Below are 23,207 nucleotides of genomic sequence, written 5' to 3'. Positions count from 1 at the left end.
ATAATTGATAGAGAATCTCCCAATAAATATAAAAGATTTTATGGGAGACAAGTTCAATGTCTTAACGTTTAGAACATCAACGAGTTCTTTGGATAGGGGTTAAGTTTTCTTTATGTTTCATCTTATTTTCGTTCCATATGATTAAAAAAACAGTAAATTATACATTTGAACTACAATAATTTATTAAATGCAGACTTTATTACATTAACACATGAAACATACAAAGTATAATTTATAAATCAATTTTCGAATTAGATAAAAGTAAACTTCTAAATTGTGCACATAAGTTTTACAGAAGTTTAAATAAATACAAATTGCAATCACTTATATGAATTTTATCATTTTGATTTTTGGATTCTAATTTTATATGTCTTAAGCAATCAAATTTGTGCATATTGTAGTTATACTAACTAAATAAAATAGGTTTTTTAAAAAGAGGACAAAATAATACATTCAATCACTAAAATATATACAAAATTAATAGTAAAAAAAACTCAATAATTAAAGTGATAAAATCATTATAATTGAGATCATTTCAGTAATTTATTAAATATAAGTATAACATATGCTCCGTAATATATTCAGGGACGGAGCCAGAAAATATGTTGAGGGGGGGCAAAGAAGTAAGGATGGATTCAATGGCGGATTCAGAAATTTTTTTTAGTGAGGGAAAAAAATTAAAATAAAAGAGAAAGTTTAAAAAAAATGAAATACTTAAAAATATAGCAATAAATATTATTGGATATAGCGAAAAATAAAACATATTAAAACTTTATAAAAATATTTATAACAAAATATGAAACATAATTAATTTGATAAAACAATTCGAATATAAAACACATTATAAATTACACATTCCATTATTAATATAAAGAAAGTTATAATGGAAGTGATATAAAAAAGTAAAGAAGACTATGACAATATCAATGCAAAAACTCAAACCCAAGCCCTTCCGAAACCCATACATGTTAGCTACCACCTTGTCTATCACAGCTTTTGTTTACATAATCTGTTTTATAATACTTATATGAATAATGTACTATATACATATTATATACAATATAGGGTAGGGGTGGGGTGTGGTGGGGTGAGGGGGGCAGCTGACTCCCCTGCCCCCCTCTGGCTCCGTCTATGAATATATTGTTCAATTTTAACTGACATTATATTATGCGACTGTATTAAAAAAAGGCAACATTGAGTGGCGCAGCCAAAATACGGTTCGGGCGGATCGTATCAGATATCCCCGTATATATTTCCACCTTAAAAAAGGTCGATTACGCAGGCAGGCTCTCTTCCACAGTTCCGCAGCCTCGATGGCGGCTATCTCAACTCACTCTACTCTATTCCAACGCCTGAAACCACCGTGCGATGATCTGAGTTTTTCCAGAAAGCTCGGCTTCTGCACGGCAAGCCCTAATATCCACGTCGGGAAGCCCAAGAAACTCTCCGTCGTCTTCGCAAATGCCGCTGATGGGCAGCACAAAGCCCCGAGTGAAATCACTCTCTCCACCTCCGATCCAGCTCCCCCAACCCCTCGACAAAAGTGCGTAGTTTCTCGACTCCTTCAATTTTACCCAATTAATGCTTCATAGTCTTCCGAAAATGATCAGTACTTTTCTTCGCATTTTTAGCAAGTTGTAATTAGAATTTAGAAACGTTTTTTGGTTGCAATTTCTTAAACAATCGTGGAGCTTTATACGGGGTTCATTGTATATTTCTGTTAAACAATTCAAAATGAACATGCAGCACTCTGTATTTGGTAAAGAAGTGGCTAGCCTTTAGTGCAATCTACAATGACATATACAATGCTGAACAGCTGAATGGTTAATAAACAGTAAGGATTACTGTGAGCTGCATTTGAGTTAAATTGCAAGGTTAATAGATGACAATATGCAATCTACTTTTCACAAAAAAATAGATGATACTGCATTTTCGTAAGGAAGTCCTGTTAGAAGCAACTTAGAAGCTATTGAAGCTTTAGGTATTTTATAATGAGAAATATAAAAATCGAAGCATGGCAGTGAAAGGTGATAAGAGTGTAAGTGATGCAATCACAGATTATTATTATTATTATTTTCCAAGTGCAGAGGGAACTAGGAACATACACCTTCAGGGTGTTGATGTTGTTTTCCTTCATCTTTAACTATATAAATGTGTTGCTTGTTTTAAGATGGTCAATTGCTCAAAAATGAGAAAATAGTTTTTTTTTTTTGGTTAATTATTGTACAACTTATTAAATGCATCCATAGTTTGTTATTTCATTTTACTAATTTTTTTTACATTGCAATGGCAATTTACTCGCTTTTATGTGCTTCTGACCATGGTGATCTATCTTTCTGATTGTATTAATTTTCTTAATGTTGTTATGCTCTCAATTGTGAATCCAGGGTGAGACGTCACACAATCTCTGTATTTGTTGGTGATGAAAGCGGAATGATAAATCGGATTGCGGGGGTCTTTGCGCGGAGAGGGTATAACATTGAGTCCCTTGCTGTTGGTCTGAACAAGGACAAGGCTCTCTTTACTATAGTTGTGTCTGGGACTGAAGCAGTGTTACAGAATGTTATGGAACAGCTACAGAAGCTGGTCAATGTATTGAAGGTTATTATCATGCCAATTTTATACCCTGCTTGTTCGAACTCGCTTATCAGCATGCATGAATCATAAAATTCTGCTTCATGAGATATTATGGACGAAGACCAAACTGATCTTGGATATCTGTTTGTTTTACCTAAGCTTGAGGATTAGGAAAGAGACACAGGCCTGCTACTAGATATGTTTTCCATTGCCAACGCCTTGGAAAAGCCTCTGAAATTTAAAGATGGGTTCCTTCTTGCTTGCCTGAATCCACCCACTTCAATTTATTAAAGAGCTAAGCTAAGCTCTTCAAAACTAGTTGCTATATGTACAGAAACTGGTTTTAGGAAATTGGTTTATTCAAGCTTGAATTGATTTGATTTGCTTGGTTGGGATCCTTATCTTCCTAATTGATGAGCAATGTTGATTCTTAGTTACTTAATTAGGCTGAAGATATTCTCATAAAACTTTGTTAAGATGATTGCCCTTGCTGGGAATTGATTCATGTTAAAACAGGAATTCTTCACTTGTCAGTTGCAGTTATGCCTTGTTTAGTCCTGTCAAGATAAATGCTTCAGAATATTTAAGATAAGTTTAAACTTTCACTTGAAATTGTTGCCAGGTTGAAGATATATCCAAGGAGCCACAAGTTGAACGTGAACTGATGCTAATAAAAATTGATTCAGATCCAAAGTTCCGTGCTGAGGTAGGAACACTATGTCCTAGAATGTCAAATAACTTATTTTTCAAAAAGTAGATTTGAAATTTATTCTGTTCTTTACATTTTCCATTTGGGTTGTTATCTTATTGAACCCTCTTTCAGCTAATTCACTTCTCTGTGTTCAGTTTTAACACTTTTTTGTTTGGATTCTTGGCTATTTTCACCAGGTTATGTGGTTGGTAGACATCTTTAGGGCCAAAATTGTGGATATCTCAGATCACTCACTCACTATTGAGGTGGACTGTTAACTCTTTCAGAACTGATCATTGAAGAAAGTCTTCAACTTTACTGTGCTACTTGTTGCCAAGAGCCTTTACGTATTTTTGGATGCCTCAGTTATACTACCAAGAAAAATTTCCTTGCCTTCAGTAATGTTTAGTAATTACTAGCCTTCTTCGTGGCTAAAGGAAATGGAAGGATTTCTGGTGCTTCCTGAACATCTTAAACTAACACCTATTACATATCTGATATCTCACAACAGGGGTTTGTAAAGGACAAAAGTGCAGTTGTAAATAGAAAGCATATTACCCTGCATATATAAGTAGCTGGTGCATTATGGTATTCAATAGAAAGCATGGCCTGGCTAACAGGCTAAGTTGTTTTAGAGCATTCATATACACTTCAGTTTGGCTCATTCAGGAAATTGGTCGAGTTGCATACAGGTAACTGGAGATCCAGGGAAGATGGTTGCAGTTCAGAGGAACTTGAGTAAATTTGGCATTAGGGAAATTGCCAGGACTGGAAAGGTACATATCTCTATTGCTTGATGAAAAGTTTTAATTTTGTGCCCCGTCATATTGCTCCAAGTAACTATATATATCTTTGTGTTTAGATTGCCTTGAGACGGGAAAAGATCGGGGAATCTGCTCCTTTTTGGCGGTTTTCAGCTGCTACATATCCTGATCTTGAGGAAGTGATGCCCATTGATACTGTTTCAAGGAAAACATTGAGATCTCATAATGGATATGATGATGCTACAGTTGGGGTATGCCGTCATACTTGAATATACATTTTGCATTATGGCTAAGTTTACTCTCTTTGCATGAATACACATCCTGTGTTATGGCTAAACTTACTCTCTTTGATCTCTCATATTGATGACATCCTTTTTCAAGGCATATCCTTATAGGATTTAAGTACCCTTACTCAAATTTATTGACTAGCACACATACTCTAGAGAAGGATGGTTACTGGAGAGCGAGGGCTGCCCTGATATTTTTTTCATTACTAACATAATATGACTCGTCTGGTTGTTTTCATGGCCATATATGTCATGGACAATTAACTTATTATTTTCATTGTTCATAAGAATATTTTTAAACAATCCATTTTAATGTTTATGGGGTTTACTTCATTGTTTCTAGATTTCTTTTACAGTGTTGGGGAATGGGGACTAAGTTTGTAAGATTGGAATTTATGGGCAAATATTTTAGTGAGGAACATATGGCCTTACATTTGCTTACCCCCAAAGTAATGAGCTGTAAGTGGAATATGTGTGTCAGTGTGTGTGCAAGGCATCATACATTATTAGGTGTCATAATATCAGATTATTTTGATTAGTACTTTTGTTTGTGGATAAACCAGTGAAGCTGATGGTGAATATTTGCCCCTCAAATATCATATATGTTATTTACACATGTGAAGCTGCTGCTGATGTGCAATGTATATCTGATATCTGTATTTGTCCCTGTTTGAAGGGAGATGTTTATCCAGTAGAGACAGCTGATGAAGCTCCAGTCAGTCAAGTTCTTGATGCTCATTGGGGTGTTCTCACCGATGATGATGTATGTAAAATCACTGCTTTTAATTTTCCCAATATCCTCACTTTTTTTTTTTTTTTTTTTGCTGCTTTTCTCTTTCAAAGTTATTCAGCTTCCCTTGTCAGATTTGCTGGCCTTGTTTCTACCAGCAAATGGAATTGATCCTATCTTTTGCCTGAGATATTGGCTAAAAAATTATCATTATTATTTTTCCTTGGTAGTTAAAGATCATTTTTCTAATTGTTTTTCTTCTCAAATTACTACGCAACCTCATGAGAATAGCTCTCTGAAATCTGAATTTTAGAAATTCATTTGTCATTGTTATTTTTTGGAAAGTATACAAATTAGGGTTAATGAATTTCATCTTAGTTTTGTCCTTTATTTTTCTACATATTGGTAGTTACCTGAGGATGTTGTCCTTTTGATTAAAAATTTTGACACTTTAAAATTGGCTTAATCACAGACTAGTGGGCTCCGTTCACACACATTATCATTGCTTGTAAATGACTCTCCTGGAGTCCTCAACTTAGTGACGGCAGTTTTTGCTAGACGTGGCTACAATATTCAAGTACGCTCTATTAACAATGTGCCTAACACAATATTTTACACAGTTATGTCTTTCTACTTTTTTTTTTTTTTTTTTTGGCTCAATTATCATTGTTTCCTGTCACCAGAGTTTAGCTGTCGGGCATGCTGAAGTTGAAGGACTATCCCGCATTACAACTGTAGTTCCTGGTACTGATGAATCAATCAGCAAGTTGGTTCAGCAACTTCATAAATTGGTAGATCTCCATGAGGTGAGGGCAGCTAACCATTAGCTATGCTGATACCACATTTACACTTCTGTGATTTTCCTTGGTAAGAGTTGGGTCCTTAATTGGGTAATTGCACCTTTCAAGTTTCAATTTTAGCATCTTCCACATCATCACATAGAGGAGAATGCTTTGTGGGGATCTGCAACCATTATGGTTACAACTTTTTTTCATTATCAACACTCATAGAAGTTTATGTAGTTAATGCAGAGCCTTTTCCCCTGAAGCTTTTTTCAATTTGGATTAATAGAATGATGCATTATGGTTAGTTTTTTGAAGTGTGCTTGACTGGACCCATGTCCACACTCACCAGTGATCTGTGCTTGCTCCTGAGTAGTCAAATGAGTAACAGATTTGCTGACATTCAGGTTAGGGATCTTACCCACCTGCCATTTGCTGAGCGAGAACTCATGTTGATAAAAGTTGCAGTAAATGCAGCTGTCCGTCGCACTATTCTTGATATTGCCAGCATTTTTAGAGCAAAAGCTGTTGATGTGTCTGATCATACCATAACTCTTGAGGTGTGTATTAATTTCTCTGTGAAACTTTTACCATTAAAATGCTGCTATTATATACAGTGGTGTTGTTTGGTAAAGCTTGTTTAATCAAATATTGATCATTTACTTTCTCCTTGGTTCACAGATAATGGATTATAAATCTTATATACTCCTTAGCAGTTTTATAGGAAATAATTTGTCCATAAACAACGTGGAGTTGCTAATTTACAATCCACAATCATAATTGCATAATCAATAAGCTTTACCAATTTGTACCATATACTATATCTCAACTTTGTGACTGGATTTAATTCACATGTACCACCTAAATACTTTGTTGGAGTTGTTGATGCTAACAATGGTCATGAATGTGAAATGGCGGACAAATTTGGTCTCATGCCTCTCTCATATGGGGCTTATCTTTTAGCATGTTGAGTTCATATGTGAGTTATATTAACTTATATATTGTGTGCACTTGTTCCAGCTTACTGGAGATTTGCATAAGATGGTTGCTCTACAGAGGCTGCTGGAACCCTATGGTATTTGTGAGGTATGATTCTGACTTTAATCCTCTTTACCGCAATTGAAAACCTTTAAAAATGCTCACTGTTGGTTACAAGTACTTATCCAAGTGGTGTTCTCTTGGACAGGTGGCTCGAACTGGACGCGTGGCACTGGCACGTGAATCAGGGGTGGACTCGAATTACCTCCGAGGATACGCTTTCCCATTATAGACTCAGTTGTTGAACTAAAGGAAGGTGGCACGAGTCTGGAAGGAGTTCTCCATTTTCTTAAAACAGGAACCTGCAATTTCCAAATTTAGGTATATATGTGTCCTCTTCATCTTCTGGTATTATAATTATTTTGAAGGGTAGGATTTTGAGGCAATAAAGAGATGGACATGTGTGTTGTAGCCTTGAGCTTTTTTAGTCAGTTGCTTTTAAATTAGCTAATAACATTACAATATAGCTTTAGCTTGGTTATAAGTCTGAGTAATGTTACTGGGAAAAGACATTACCACTGGCCATAATTACCCAAGAGTGATTTACTGAAGCAGTAACTTCTTAACAAAAGCAAAGTATATGAATATGGCAGTACAGCATACCCCTCCCTTTAGTAGATTAGAAGCACTTTATTATTCTTCTGAAAATATTGATTGGAGGGCATAATAAGGAAGCAGACTCATCAGATGAGAATAGCAATTAACCAACTCGATTTATTGGTGTGAAATGGTAACAACTTGCTTCCCAACATTTCGACCAGAGAAAAGCCCAATCAAAGCAGCGGGAGCAGTTTCAAGTCCCTCGGCTACATCCTCGACGTATGTAACCATCCCTTTCTTTATGCATGGTAGAATCATGTCCAGATATTGTGGATAACGATGGTAGTAATCGAATACCAGAAATCCTTGGATGCGAATTCGTTTAGAGATTAGGCAGAATGAGTTGTGAAGACCTTCTGGTTTGTCAAGGTTGTATTGTGAGATCATTCCACACGCAGCGATCCTGCCGTGGAGCTTCATGTTGAGAAGCACGGCGTCCAACATCTTTCCCCCCACATTCTCAAAGTAAATATCAATTCCATCAGGAAAGAATCTGAACAAATTAATTGAAAAAAACAATTCAAGTTGGCATGTTTTAATTATATATCTTCAATGAAAAACGTAACATGCATAATTATATATATATTGAAGAAATTAAACCTTTTCAAAGCTGCATCCAAGTCCTGCTCCTCTTTGTAGTTAAAAGCCTCATCAAACCCAAATTTGTTCTTCAACAGATCAACCTAAACATATACAAAACCATACATACATACAGATAATACAAATTAACCGTACGTACCAAATCTATAGGAAGTATAAAACTAATTAATTAGTTAACATTAAATTGATGAATTAGTCCAAAAATTTATCGATCATATGTAATAATTAATATAATGAAACAAATAAAACCTTTTCTTTGCTTCCAGCGCTACCAACAACATAGCAACCAAAAAGCTTGGCTAATTGTCCAACAAGCTGACCAACAGCACCAGATGCGGCTGAAACATAGACAGTGTCTCCTTTCTTGGGAGAACACACCTCATAAAATCCAACATAAGCAGTCAGACCAGCCATGCCTATATATAAAACAGAGACGGCCGTAGTATTATTTTTCACAGACAGGTAGGTTATAGATAGTTATTAATGAATGATGAAGATTATGAACATTGAACGTACCCAGGAGTCCAGTATAGTAAGAAAGAGGCACATCTGTATGCTCGATTTTAAAGAGGGCCTGTGTATCAGTGATAATGGTGTACTCTTCCCATCCAGTCATCCCCCAAACCAAGTCGCCTTTCTTGAAGTTTGGATTATCAGAATCCACGACTTTAGCCACTCCATATCCCACAATGGGCTACACAGTACACCATGTTCAATTCCTTCTCATAAGTAGTCATTTTGAGTACGTACGTTTAAAGAAAACCAAAAAAAAAAAAAAAAAACAAGTCAAAATACGTACAGATCCGGGAGTGAAGGACGGAACATAGGAGTCATGGGGTTTGCTCATGCGGTCACGCATGTAGGGATCGCAGGAGAGATAGAGGTTCTTAACAAGCAGGGCGTTGGAATCTGGGGGAAGCTCCAGCTTGAGAGTGAGGGTTCGTAGTTCCATGTCTGACTCCTTGGGAAATCCGGTGACGTAGTGTTTCAGTATTACCTGCTTGTTGCTCACTTCCGCCATTATTATACTTCTGCTAATGTGTGTGGCGCTGGGTTTTCTATATATGCTTCTTTCTCAACGTACTATTTTTTGATAGTACGCAATATGAACCATGAACTGCGCGGCTATCGGTAGAAAAGTCTATGATAGCCAATTACTCATACCCCACCATGTGTAATGTGTTTAACATGCATTTCGCTTTTTATTGCTTGTCGTAATAATTTTCATACATACCCTCCTATATTTCATCTATGAGTTAATTCCACGAAAGATTCTTGTATTTGGTGGTAATTCCAAATTTAGTCCCAGACTATTAGTTTTGGGACACTTTTAATGACTTTTTTTATTTTTTGTAAGGGCGGTTTTGTCTTTTCATACTTTCTTTTGTTATTTTTTCAGTTTCAGCCGATTTAACTGGTTTAAAACTTTAGGTAACATCTGATTTTTAGTAACAATATTTTTCAACAGGTTTTTAGTAAGGTTATAAACCAATTTAACCGGTTGAAACAGGAAAAATAACAAAAGAAAAATATTAATAGATAAAAATGCCCTAATTAAAAATAGAAAAAATTAGAGAAAGATTAAAATGTCCAAAAATTAATAGTCTGGAATATGTTAAATGACAAAAACAATAGTCTGAACTAAATTTGATGCCACCAAAGACAAGGGACCTTTAATGGAATTACTATTCAGTATTCACATGGCCTCATCAATTCAACTTTTCAATATTTAATTATTAATTAAATTTCTTTTTTAATTCGCGATGAGATTTTCCTCATCACTCCAAAAACAAAAAGAAAAAAAAAAAACGTGCGTCTTCATCACTACTTTCTATGACCTAATTATTCCTCTTACCATTAATACCTGATTGCTCCATAGTCCACTATCTTTTACGTAGAGATGTCAACTAGGCCAACATGTTCAGTTTCAATCTAAATCTATTAGCCTATAAGTTTACCAGTTCGGGTTAATTGTTTTTTTTGTTTTTTTTTTTTTTTTTTTTTTTGGGTTTAAAATTATTGTTCCTAACTCTAAACCTCCATGTTGTCGGATCTATTTGATCCGGTTTAACTAAAACTTTTGACATTTTTAAATTAATATTATAAACTTACAATCTTAATAAACTGATGCATTTACGCTAATTAATAAATATAAACTTATATATCATTCAATCAATCTAAACCTCAATTTCTAAATTACAACTAAAAATAATTACTCCCTAATTTTGTGATAAATTTATTAATATATTTATTAAGATTTTACTTACAAATTTAATAATAATAATAATAATAATAATAATAATAATAATAATAATAATAATAATAAGCTTACATATAAACTCCAATATATTTTGTTTCACACCGTAAGTGGCTCAAGCAATTAAGCTAGCCTACTAAATTTTTGGCTAACTTGTTCGGGTTATTGAGTTTATTAGTTTGAGGCTTATCGGGATAAAAAATATATCATTAAGAATATCTTGTTATGATATTTTAAACGAGACACATATAGATAATTATTTTTGATGATTTTTAATGGACCGAACCCACCATAAAACTGGATTGATATTGGGTAATGGGTACGAAAAACGTATTGGATTAATAGGGCATAGGGTCCTTGAAATAAACAAACGGGCTATAAATGTATTAAATAAACAAAGGAAATGAATTTGGCACATGGGGCCCAACTACCAAGCCCAGCCATAGGGGGTGAATTGCCATTGCTAACTAGCGGATCGTAGAGACAAGTGACGTACTATGCCGTTGATTGATGGAGAAGTCAAGAGAGAATGAGAGCAGATGATGATGACGCCTTGGAAGGAAACCTCCTCTTTTATACTACGCCTAGGATCGTATGTTGTGGACAGGTGAGTGGACCACAACTCTCTGTCCTCCTCTACCAGTTTACAGTATGCGTATCCCACTAAGTGTTGCGTTCTCCCGCCAAATATCGCCCCACGTGTCACGTCGCAGGCCACGTTTTGCACATCGCCAACTGCTCCTCCCAAACGCTACCTTAGCCCAGGCCAACCGCTCTTCCCCGTCGCTTGTTTTTTCGAATTGTGTTCCATACCGTGCTACCAAACGCACCATTAGCCCTCTTTCAAGAAAAAAGGCCCAACTCCACTTTCCTAATTAGATTCCCCTTGGTCAAGCCCGGCAAATTATGCTGTGCATCAGTATGCACCATGCATGGTGCATACGGATGCAAAAACGACGTCGTTTTAATAAAACGCGCGTCTCCCCTTAAAAAAAAAAAATCAGGTTCGATTCCCAGCAACAACATATGAACTAAAATTCCATAATCGATGAACTATAATTTCATAATCTAATCTATGAACTAAAAATTCTAGAATGGATGAACTAAAATTCCATAATCTATAAACTAAACTTTCAGAATCGATGAACTACAATTCCATAATCGATGAACTATAATTCCATAATCAATAAATTATAATTCCATAATCTATGAACTAAAATTCCAGAATGAATGAACAATATAATGTTGTTGCTGAGAATCGAACCTGAAATTTTTTTAAAGGGGAGACGCGCGTTTTTTAATAAAACGACGTCGTTTTGGCATCCGTATGCACCATGCATGGTGCATACGGATGCACAGCATAATGATTCATCAAGCCCACCTCTCACTTTAATTATTCTTTGGACGGTACCCCAAAGGCCCACCAATTTCAATCATTGTGTGATGAATATGAAATGATGAGTTCTACTCTACATACTTCCAAATTCTACTCCCTGATGTGGCAAACAATGATTATTTATTTTCATCAGATTCACAAAAAATTCAATATCAAGAACTTGTGAGGGGGAGTATAAAATGAGAGTCCATCAAGTATTTTCCATATGAAATAGTGTCTACTTTATGAACCTACACATGGTGACACGACACCACAACGCTCCCAAATTTGGGAGTTATATATATATATATATATATATATATATATATATATATATATAATGCATACACTTTTATAACAATTTTGATAGTATGTACATTAAAGATAGTTGCAAGTTTTTGATGTTGTTAATCAATTCAAATACAACCACATCAAATCTTCATTAGAAATTTGAAATATTTAAAATGTTTTTTTTTAAATAATAAAAAGTTGTAAGTGATAATTATAAGTGAAACGAAAAAAGGAGGCATTATATATATATATATAGAAAAACGCTCATATGTGGTCATGTCATTAGGTGTGGTCGTGTGGTCGTATCTGAGTCGTAGAATCAGTTTAATCTAAAGGTTGTGGTAATTCTGAGGATTTTCGCGCGTTTTAGTAAGTGGGGGTGTTATGGTAATTACAGTGACCATTTATAGCGGGCGCGTTCCAGAATACACCAACAGTGTTGACAACATACACCAATGGTGTAATAAAACACACCACAGTGAAACACACCAATGGTGTATTCCCGTGTTATGGTAATTACAGTGGCCATTTATAGCGGTCGAGTTCCAGAATACACCAACAGTGTTGACAACATGCACCGATAGTGTAATAAAACACACAACAATGTGATTTTCCTTATTCCGGTGTTTTATGACAAGTTTACCCTTACAGTTCGCTGGGTAGGAAAATGTGCGCGAAAATACTGAAAAGATCTTGATTAATATGATTCATTAGATCTATCTAATCTAATGGTCTTTAATTGACCATATGACCACACCTAACAACATGGCCACATGTGATCACTCCTCTCTATATATATATATAATGCATACACTTTTATAACAATTTTGATAGTATGTACATTAAAGATAGTTGCAAGTTTTTGATGTTGTTAATCAATTCAAATACAACCACATCAAATCTTCATTAGAAATTTGAAATATTTAAAATGTTTTTTTTTAAATAATAAAAAGTTGTAAGTGATAATTATAAGTGAAACGAAAAAAGGAGGCATTTCGTTGACTCAAAATGGAATTAATCAAACAAGCTAAGGGAAGAGAGAAATGCAATAAGAATTGAAATCCATTCCTCGAAAGCTTAAATCAAAATAGCATTTCTGTTCTTAAGGGATAGACGACCACACATTGAACAGTCAAATTTCATACAAGGAAAGAAGCAAATTACGCTACAAATTCTTTTTAGAGTTAATACCCAAAATGGTCCCTTGACTATACCATAATTACCAATTTAGTCCTCAACTACCATTCTTATCCAATTAAGTCCTCAACTATGTAACTTTTACTCAATTAAGTGTCTTACCCAATTTAGTCCTCAACTATACAATTCTTACCCAATTTAGTCCTCTGTATTAATTTGACTGTTTGTTAACTGTAAAAAATCGGGATAAAATTATAATTTTACAAGATTTCTCCTTCCTTTCCATTTAGCAGCGCCAAACCATGCAGCAATACACTCCGATCAGATTTCGATCGTCAAAAAATCGTTGGAAATCAAATTCATGGGCTATCCGATGCATAACCACTACTTCGATACTGACAGGTTTAGAACCCAACCGGAGCTTATTGCTACATGATTTGACGCTGCTAAATGAGGAGGAAGGAGAAAACTTGTAAAATTACAACTTTATTTCCACTTTTGACAGTCAACAAACAGTTAAATTGACAAAGGACTAAATTGAGTAAAAATTGTATAGTTGAAGACTTAATTGGGTAAGAATGATAGTCGATGACCAAATTAGTAATTACGACATAGTCGAGGGATTATTTTGGGTATTAACTCTTCTTTTTATGTGCCCACCACCACTACACGTTTTACTCCACTTCAATTCCTGCCACTCATCAATCAATCATCATTTATGTTCAAACTCAACCACTCTTCTTTTTTTTTTTTTTTTCCTATACGTGTGAAAAAGATAAACAAACAAACAAAAGATTAGGGAAACGTGACCAAACAACTCTAACACACTCAATAATCGTCAAAATATATATGTTGAACATACACCACTCAAATGAAAGACTTTATTATATATAGTATGTAAATGTTTAGTATAATGTAAATTTGAGAACATATATATAGCTAGCAACTGTACTATTATTCATATATTATCATGTGAAATGGCCACCAACTGCTTCCCAACATTGTGACCAGAGAAAAGGCCGATCAAAGCAGCAGGAGCAGCTTCAAGCCCCTCAGCTACATCCTCTACGTATGTAACCTTGCCTTCCTTTATCAATGGCAGCATCATCTCCAAATATTTCGGGTAGAGATGGTAGTAATCGCTTACCAGAAATCCTTCCATGCGAATTTGTTTTGAGATAAGGCAGAATAAGTTGTGAACGCCTTCATGTTTTTCCAGATTGTACTGCGAGATCATTCCACACACAATGATGCACCCCTTGAGGTTCATGTTCAGCAGCACTGCATCCAACATCTTTCCCCCCACATTTTCAAAGTACAAATCAATTCCCTTAGGGAAGTACCTAAAACAACACACTTTTAATTTACTAAAAATATCCTCCTAACAAATAGGGCAGCTTATTATATTACACTCACCTTTTCAAGGCTGCATCCAAGTCCTGCTCCTCTTTGTAGTTAAAAGCTTCATCAAACCCAAATTTATTCTTCAGCAGATCAACCTGATCGATGCAAGGGGATCAGAGCAATATATATAATGTTGCAGACAAGTATATATAAAATTGATCTAATTACTTATATATATTAAACTAACCTTTTGTTTGGTACCAGCACTACCAACAACATAGCAACCGAAAAGCTTAGCAAATTGTCCGACAAGCTGACCGACAGCACCAGATGCAGCTGAAACAAACACTGAATCTCCTTTCTTGGGAGAACACAGTTCATATAATCCAACATAAGCAGTCATACCGGCCGGACCTATATATAGATCGAATATTTTTATTTCAATTCGCAGATATATTAATTAGTAACTTGATATATATGAATGATTACGATTACCAACTTACCGAGGAGTCCAGTGTAGTAAGAAAGAGGGACGTCGTCATCTTCTTTATGTTGGATTTTAAAGAGAGACTGAGACTGTGTAGCGGTGATAATGGTGTACTCCTCCCATCCGGTCATTCCCGCAACCAAATCACCTTTCTTGAAATTTGGATTATCAGAATCCACGACTTTAGCAACACCAATTCCGACAATGGGCTAACATTAATTAGATGTTTCAGTTATTACGGTCCTTAAAATTATAAAATTAAAATATAAAAATGATCGAGTTGAAACTAACGAATTGAATTTGGGTTATTACTACGTACTTTTCCTGGAGTGAAAGAGTCGATATAGGTGCCGTGGGGTTTGGTCATGCTCATGCGACCACGCATGTAGGGGTCGCAGGAAAGGTAAAGGTTCTTCACAACAACGGCGCCGGAACCTTGTGGAACCTCAAGCTTCACACTAGTGGTTCGGATTTCCAAGTCGGAGTCTTTGGGAGATCCGGTGACGTAGTGTTTCAGTATCACCTGCTTGTTGCTCACCTCCTCCATATCCATTTAATTTCTCCTTCTCCCCAGCTCTGATCTGATATGATTATATTGTTGAGGTTGTCAATTAAAGGCTTAAAGCCTGTGGCGGAGGCATGTCACAGGCATAGTATCTCATAGGTAAATTATGCTGTGCATCCGTATGCACCCTGCATGGTGCATATTTATGTAAAAACGACGTCGTTTTGTATAAAATGCGCGCCCTACTTAAAAAAAATCAGTTTCGATTCCCAGCAACAAAATTATGTTATTCATTTTTAGTTCATTCATTTTGAATTTTTTAGTTATGAAATTCTGGAAGTGTAGTTATGCAATTCTGGATATGTAGTTATGAAGTTATGGATGTGTAGTTATGCAATTCTAGAATTATAGTTATGCAATTCTGGAAGTGTAGTTATGTAATTCTGGAAGTGTAGTTATGTAATTCTGGATGTATAGTTATTAAATTATGGAAGTGTAGTGAAATTATGAATGTGTAGTTATGCAATTCTGATTTTTTTTTTTAAGTTAGACGCCAAAACGACGTCGTTTTTGCATCCGTATGCACAGCATAAAGCTCCGCCATACCCGTAGGGAACCAATCATTATCATTATTCCATGGACCATGGTCCACATATATATTTGTGTGAGCCATAGATAAAAAGTATATTTTTAATATACTAAAAATACATTATTTATATACATAAAATACATTATTTGAAAGTACATAATTTTTTATATATTATCAAATAATGTACTTTTAGTATATTAAAAATGTCAATTTCATTCTTGATCCACACAACTATGTGAACGATAGTCTACACAATAATTTGCCATAAGAGACCGCCCCCTTCCCCTCTTTATTTATAATTATATAAATACTAGTTTTTTGCGCGCATTGCGCGATTGAGATAATGCCCAATGATTTTTTTTTAAATAAGTACTTTAAAGTATATTAAGGCAAGATTATATTGAAATTGTTCATGCATAGATAATTGAAGGTTGAATTTACCTATTTAAATAGGTAATTCTTCTCCCAAAGGTTGAGTCCCCAACCCCAAGGGCCCCCCACACTCCGACCCGACAGAGCATTGTGGGAAGTTGTAAATCACGGCGACTCAACGGTTCAGCAGACAGGGCCAAATGCTGATACGCATAAGGAATCTGCCCACTTTGGACATAATTCCCGCATTGCGACCGCCGAGGTTCAAACCTTGGTCTCTTCTCCCAAATGCTACCCACTAAACCATTGAGCTAAGCCCGTGCGGGTTAAATAGGTAATTCTAAGTTTACAAATGCAAAATAATATAGTTAATATTGATTATAATTGTCAATAAAATAATTGTATAGGTATGGTTGAAACCAAATACGGGACATAAGGGAGAACAAATAAAAATTAGGGCATAAAATATTAAATATATACTAATATTGTTTGAGGAGATTCCGACAGGATTTGTGGTTAAGTTCTATTAAGACTTTAATATTAGAATTAGATTAATGGTGTAGTTATAATTCTATATTAGACTTTAATATTAGAATTAGACTAACCGTGAATTAATGGAAAAGTTAAATGGATAATCATATAATTAAGAATAAATTAGAAAATCTTAAAAGAAAAAAATTAAAACCTGAACAATATGAACCATTCATTTGATTTAATAATTTGGCGGTCATTTTTTCTACCCAATGTTAATAATTAAATAAATTCGCTGGTCAAATCCGCTAACGCTAACCGCTAACTGCTGATTGTCAAACAAGGACATTGCGAGGTAGTTCTCACTTCAATTTGTTGTGTGATTTGAATACTCTCTTTGTCACAAAATCTCTCAAGTAGTTAATATGGTTGGCTTTATTAATTATATTTTTTTTTTTAATTTTTTCATGATATTTATAAAGTACTTGGTAAATAAATATAAATTATTTTATAACTTTGATATTTAATTAGAAAAATAGTGCACAAAAAAAGATAATAGATAATGTAGTGAATATAATCAATTGATGAATTTGAATGTAATAATTTTTACATTTGAGAAAAATAAAGACAATATAACTAATGAAAATATTTCTTTTAATTAATTTATTGATAATTAATAATTTTTTTTTCATTGAATAAAGACATTGTAAGGACAATGTAGCGAATATAATCAATTAATAAATTTGAATATAAAGAATTTTTATATTGAAGAAAAATAAAGACAATATAACTAATAATTTTTTTTTTTTTAATAAAGACATTGTGGACACACAATTCTAAATTAAAGAAATGCATATGTATTATTTTTTGTTGTAACTACTAAATTATTATTTATATAATTTAATAAGAGTAAAATAGAGTACTAATTATGCCAACTTTGATTGGGATGAGGTTCGAACCTAAGACCTTTTTTTTTTTATTGAAATCAATGAGTAAGTTAACGGTGAACTAACGGCAATTCTTAAAATTTTAACGGAATTAGTAACGGTGTGTGGGTATTTTAGGAAATTTTAGTGTAAAATTTAAATCTGATCAATCTTTTAATTAATCTGAGCCATTCATTTGATTAAAATCTGTGACCGCCATTTTTTCTACGAATTATAGGCCTAACTCTCTTGGGCTCTTATTAGTATAGTAGATTATATATAATATTACTCCGTAACATTTTTTTTTATTATAAGGAAGGGATACCCTACATATACACACTATTTGCCTCAATTAAAGTTTAAACCTTTCACCTCCCACTTAGGGGAGCAACCCGATACCAGTGGACTATAAGCCACTTGGTACATTTTGTTGTCCTTTTAAAATATTTGGCTCCTTTCTAATTTAAATTAATTTTGCAAGCTAAGTTACACATTTGATCTTTACACTTCTACATCTTTTCAACTTTTTCAATTCTCTCTTTTGAGTTTCAAATTTTGTATTCCATATACTCTGTATTAGTTAACTCGCATTTAAACCTCTTTTAAACTACCTACTAATTCTGTATTAGTTAATTTGCATTCAAATCTCTTTTAAACTACCTACTAACTCTGTATTAATTAACTCACATTTAAACATCTTTTAAACTACCTACTAGTTCCTCTCTAGAAACATGCATATATACATCATATAGGTTAATGTGAAATACTTTACCATTATGCGCTGATATAATTGTGGCTAGGCTAATTTAAAAGAAGAATTAACAAAAAGAAGAATATATAGATGGTGGATGGAATTTAAAACGAAAATAATCCAGAAATTGTTAACGTAGACAACCTGATGGGGTTTGGGCAATTTAAATTGAGAATTAATTATGACAACAAAAACAGAGGTGAAAAGTCAGAGATATAATTAGGCAAAACTAAAAGAGTAGAACTAAATGCAACAATGCAATAATAATAGAGGATTAAAAGTGAAATTTGCTCCATATTTATTATGAAGGTGGATCTGCTGAACAAAGCAAGATTATATATATCACAGCATACCCATCTCAAGCGCTTTATTTAGAAAGCCAAGCAGAGAAGAACACACATACATAAACACACTATTCATGTGAAATGGCCACCAACTGCTTCCCAACATTCCGACCAGAGAAGAGCCCAATCAAAGCAGCCGGAGCACTTTCAAGTCCCTCAGCTACATCCTCAACATATGTAACCTTGCCTTCCTTAATGCATGGTAGTATCATCTCCAGATATTTTGGATACAGATGGTAGTGGTCAGCTACAATAAATCCTTCCATGCGAATCCGTTTTGCGATAATAGAGGTTAAGTTGTGAACACCTTCTGGTTTTTCAAGATTGTATTGTGAGATCATTCCACACACAGCAATGCGCCCTCGGAGGTTCATGTTCAGAAGCACTGCGTCCAGCATCTTACCCCCCACATTCTCGAAGTAAATATCAATTCCATTAGGAAAACACCTAAACAAAACAAGACTTCATTGAGAATTGTAGGCATGTAATGATATTTATAATAATATTGCACAAGTATAGGATATCTTCCGGAACAAAAGGAAAGTAATTCATCAAAGACCTCACTTCAATCACTTTATTGTCAGTGAAACAAAATAATTGACAGTCCATATTTGCAGGAGTCAAGGAATTCAATCTCATCAAACAATATACACCAATCTTCACTTTTAATGACAAATCCTCCCGAGAAACAGGGCTGTTTCTCTTACAGTGGGCCTCATATACTCTCTTGTTAGATAATTTTCTCTCCTAAAATATAATTTAGAGCATTGAACTGACCTTTTCAAGGCTGCATTCAAGTCCTGCTCCTCTTTGTAGTTAAAAGCCTCATCAAACCCAAATTTATTCTTCAGCAGATCAACCTTAACATACAGGAAAACCATAAAAATATAACAAATAGAGCAAATTTAAACAAGGTAAGCTAATTGAAACCATTTTCTAATCCACAGATTTATCATCAGTAATCTTCACATTTGAACACCCAATACTTCATGGATAAAAACAAAAGACAAGCTTTAGGTGTGCTTTGCAAATATTCAAATTTAATTGCCAGTCAAACTCTACATATGAAGTGCAAATGCATTCTGTATGCATGCACCAACAATTTAATATGCTCACGAAGAGACATGACATATATCTTTCAAGAGAAAATGGAGTAAAGACTGAATCCAATCAATTAACTAATATACTCGTGGCCTTATAAACCTATATGTTCTCTCTTATTGTTTCAATGTAGGGCTCTTAACACACCTCAAAATTAAAGGCAACATTGATGATGGAGAGGTCACAGTCACTACCAATTGCAGACAAATATAAAATTGATGAAACTAACCTTCTCTTTGCTTCCAGCGCTACCAACAACATAGCAACCAAAAAGCTTTGCTAATTGTCCAACAAGCTGACCAACAGCACCAGATGCTGCTGAAACATAGACAGTATCTCCTTTCTTGGGAGAACATACCTCATGAAATCCAGCATAAGCAGTCATCCCAGCCATACCTATAGAAGATTTCATGGATAAGACAGGTAGAGAGTAGCAATTTCATGTGAATGATCAGGATTACAAACAGTGAACTTACCAAGGAGCCCAGTGTAGTAAGAAAGAGGCACATCTGTATGTTCGACTTTAAAGAGAGCCTGCGTAGCAGTGATAATGCTGTACTCCTCCCATCCAGTCACTCCCCAAACCAAGTCACCTTTCTTGAAGTTGGGATGATCAGAATCCAGGACTTTAGCAACTCCATATCCAACAATAGGCTACATTAGATGATGGGGGTACCAGTTAATATACCAGACTATAACTTGGCTCTTGGTACATTAAAGCATATACAATTGTCCTATGCCAATTTAAAATTTCATGAAGAGAATATTAGCTTTAAGAGTGTGCACAATATCCTTCCATCAACAGCTGATGATTTGTCTTACAAAACAAAAACTTTGTAAAATCTGACAAAGACATTTTAAATGGATATTTTACATAGCAGGCAAACATAAATTTCACAGTGGATCCAGGAGCAAAGTAGTATGTCTAGTCAATTCTCTTTCCTTCTCTGTTTCATGATCCAACTTTGGACAGGCAGAAAATCAAGACCAGATTGATGCCTCAGTACAAATATTAATTCTTAACACTAAACTGGAAAAAATAAAAAATCTCAAGTTTTTTAACTTCCTTCCTTACCATAACACATATTTAATAATCAAAAGCTCAGAGCATCTATCCGCGTGCTTCAATTCCCACTTGAATTAACTAGCTAACAGATAAACGTACAGGATCTGAGGGCCTATCAATTCCTTGTTTCAGTTAAATCCTCAATCCCTAAATCTATCCAAAGCAATTACAGTAACAAAAAACAATTAATAGACGAGTTTAAAACGAATATAACCAAAAATTGAAAACATTATTAGCGTACCGATCCAGGAGTGAAAGAGTCGACATAGCTGCCATGGGGTTTGTTCATGCGACCACGCATGTAGGGGTCGCAAGAAAGATAGAGGTTCTTAAGAAGAACGGCGTTGGAACCTTGTGGAACCTCCAGCTTCAGAGTGGTGGTACGGATTTCCATGTCGGACTCTTTGGGATATCCGGTGACGTAGTCTTTTAGTACTATCTGCTTGTTGCTCACTTCCTCCATAGCCATTTCTCCCTCTCGATGCTGTTGTCTGTCTGAACAGTGAACAGTGACTGTGGAAGTCTGTCCCTGTGGTATAATTTATGGGAACCCGATTTAAATAACTTAAAATACAATGAACAAAATTGGTAAATATCACTTCACGGAGTCGTCGTCGTTGATATTTTTGTGACTGACCATACAAACTATAGTCGCTATTGTCATTGTATTAGAGCATCTCCAACCCATCTATTTTCAAAACATCAATTTTTTTTAACAAATGTTATATCAAAAAGAATATTTTCAGCATATTTTTACACTAAATTTTATTCATCTCTAACCTATTTACACCAAAACACTAAATTTTTACACTAAAATAATTTAATTTCTCAATTATTAGTTTGAATATAATTAGTTTAATATAATTTAATTCGAACTTAATTAGTTTACTATAAAATATAACTTATGATATAAATAATAATTTTTATTAATATTAATTTTTTTATAACATTAATTATTTTAAAAAATCGAATATAACAATATTTTTGAAAACTGATTTATTCCAATAATAATATAGCATACAACATTTAGTACATTTAATTATCAGAATTACTATATCGTTCCCACAAATGCTCAATCAATATATTACGGAGTGCATAATGAGCTTCTTTATCTTTAATTAAGAAATTATTGAAATATAATATGTTCTAGTTATCTTTGATGTATTTGAAATTTTAATGAGATCTTTTATTATGTTCTAGTTATGTTTGATGTATTTGAAATTTTAATTAATATATATTCAATATTAGTCTTGTTTCGATCGTCTCAATGAGATCTTTAAAATGGTATAATTTTTATTTAATAATACAAATTTTAAATATAAATATTTAACGAAATACAAAATTACATATAAAACAAACAAAGAATACATTTAGAATTATAAAAAGAAGCAATGACAAAATTAAAGGGTAATTTTCTTCTTGTTTTTAATTTGCCGCGGATGAACAGTGCAGTGCCACATATTTGGCACTGCACTGTTCATTATTGCCATTTTTTTTTTGGCGTAATAGCGCGATGCAGACACATCTTGGAGAGAGAAATTTGGTGGGATGGTACTTTGGCGTTGAAATTTGACGTATGTGGGAGATGCTCTTAGGATTAATATTTGATAACAAAAATGAGCAAATATCAATTTTGATCCCACGAATATTAATAAAATAACAATTTTGATTCACATATTTAATTCCTATAAATTTTTATCCACGACTATTATTTTAATTTTAGTGCTAACATTTATCACGCTAGTTACTCTTCCGTTTAAGACATGCAAAATTTAAAATTTTAAGGGTATTTTTGTCCTTTTTAACTTAAGATTTCAATTTAAACATAAATAAAGAGATTTAAGTTTACAATTCTCCTCCTCATCCTACCTTAATTTGAGGAGGAGACGAATTATGATCGATCTTAGGACTTAATTTTCTTTAGTCATGCTCAATTTGAAAAGAACAAAAACATCATTCATTAGGGAGGTTGTGGGATCGAGCCTCAGTAGAGGCGATACTGGCTTTTTGTGCTTCAATAAGTTGAGAAAGTAGTTATAAACAGATACTGCAATGTAATAGAATCAGTAGTATTCAATAGGTTGATAAAAATCTTGATTTTAACAAATTCGCGTAGAGAAAA

The 23,207-nt window shown here is 34.1% G+C and overlaps 4 protein-coding genes across 4 annotated transcripts; 1 reads left to right on the top strand and 3 right to left on the bottom strand.

Moving 5' to 3' along the window:
* Positions 1-1,219: 1,219 nt before the first annotated feature.
* LOC109170273 (acetolactate synthase small subunit 1, chloroplastic-like) lies at positions 1,220-7,353 on the top strand. The gene is made up of 12 exons (XM_019319309.1): positions 1,220-1,543; positions 2,388-2,601; positions 3,200-3,283; positions 3,466-3,534; positions 3,961-4,044; positions 4,131-4,283; positions 4,996-5,082; positions 5,522-5,626; positions 5,733-5,855; positions 6,239-6,391; positions 6,852-6,917; positions 7,018-7,353. The coding sequence occupies exons 1-12, from the start codon at positions 1,314-1,316 to the stop codon at positions 7,099-7,101; spliced, it is 1,452 nt and encodes a 483-aa protein (XP_019174854.1). The 5' UTR covers positions 1,220-1,313; the 3' UTR covers positions 7,102-7,353.
* Positions 7,354-7,428: 75 nt separating this feature from the next.
* On the bottom strand, positions 7,429-9,182 carry LOC109170279 (2-alkenal reductase (NADP(+)-dependent)-like). The gene is made up of 5 exons (XM_019319314.1): positions 8,869-9,182; positions 8,586-8,763; positions 8,319-8,485; positions 8,070-8,152; positions 7,429-7,962 (listed from the first exon to the last, which is right to left on the bottom strand). The coding sequence occupies exons 1-5, from the start codon at positions 9,088-9,090 to the stop codon at positions 7,584-7,586; spliced, it is 1,029 nt and encodes a 342-aa protein (XP_019174859.1). The 5' UTR covers positions 9,091-9,182; the 3' UTR covers positions 7,429-7,583.
* Positions 9,183-13,940: 4,758 nt separating this feature from the next.
* LOC109170275 (2-alkenal reductase (NADP(+)-dependent)-like) lies at positions 13,941-15,611 on the bottom strand. Its single transcript, XM_019319311.1, has 5 exons — positions 15,280-15,611; positions 14,977-15,169; positions 14,721-14,887; positions 14,546-14,628; positions 13,941-14,472 (listed from the first exon to the last, which is right to left on the bottom strand). Exons 1-5 carry the CDS (start codon positions 15,511-15,513, stop codon positions 14,088-14,090), a joined length of 1,062 nt encoding a protein of 353 aa, XP_019174856.1. The 5' UTR covers positions 15,514-15,611; the 3' UTR covers positions 13,941-14,087.
* A 3,175-nt stretch (positions 15,612-18,786) lies between these two features.
* LOC109170278 (2-alkenal reductase (NADP(+)-dependent)-like) lies at positions 18,787-21,692 on the bottom strand. Its single transcript, XM_019319313.1, has 5 exons — positions 21,327-21,692; positions 20,496-20,673; positions 20,249-20,415; positions 19,696-19,778; positions 18,787-19,365 (listed from the first exon to the last, which is right to left on the bottom strand). Exons 1-5 carry the CDS (start codon positions 21,552-21,554, stop codon positions 18,987-18,989), a joined length of 1,035 nt encoding a protein of 344 aa, XP_019174858.1. The 5' UTR covers positions 21,555-21,692; the 3' UTR covers positions 18,787-18,986.
* Positions 21,693-23,207: the final 1,515 nt, after the last annotated feature.

Source organism: Ipomoea nil, unplaced genomic scaffold (genome assembly GCF_001879475.1).
Source record: "Ipomoea nil cultivar Tokyo-kokei standard unplaced genomic scaffold, Asagao_1.1 scaffold3321, whole genome shotgun sequence".
In the NCBI taxonomy this organism is placed as follows: domain Eukaryota; kingdom Viridiplantae; phylum Streptophyta; class Magnoliopsida; order Solanales; family Convolvulaceae; genus Ipomoea; species Ipomoea nil.
The sequence above is the reverse complement of the archived record's forward strand: the minus strand, read 5'-3'. Positions and strand labels throughout refer to the sequence as shown.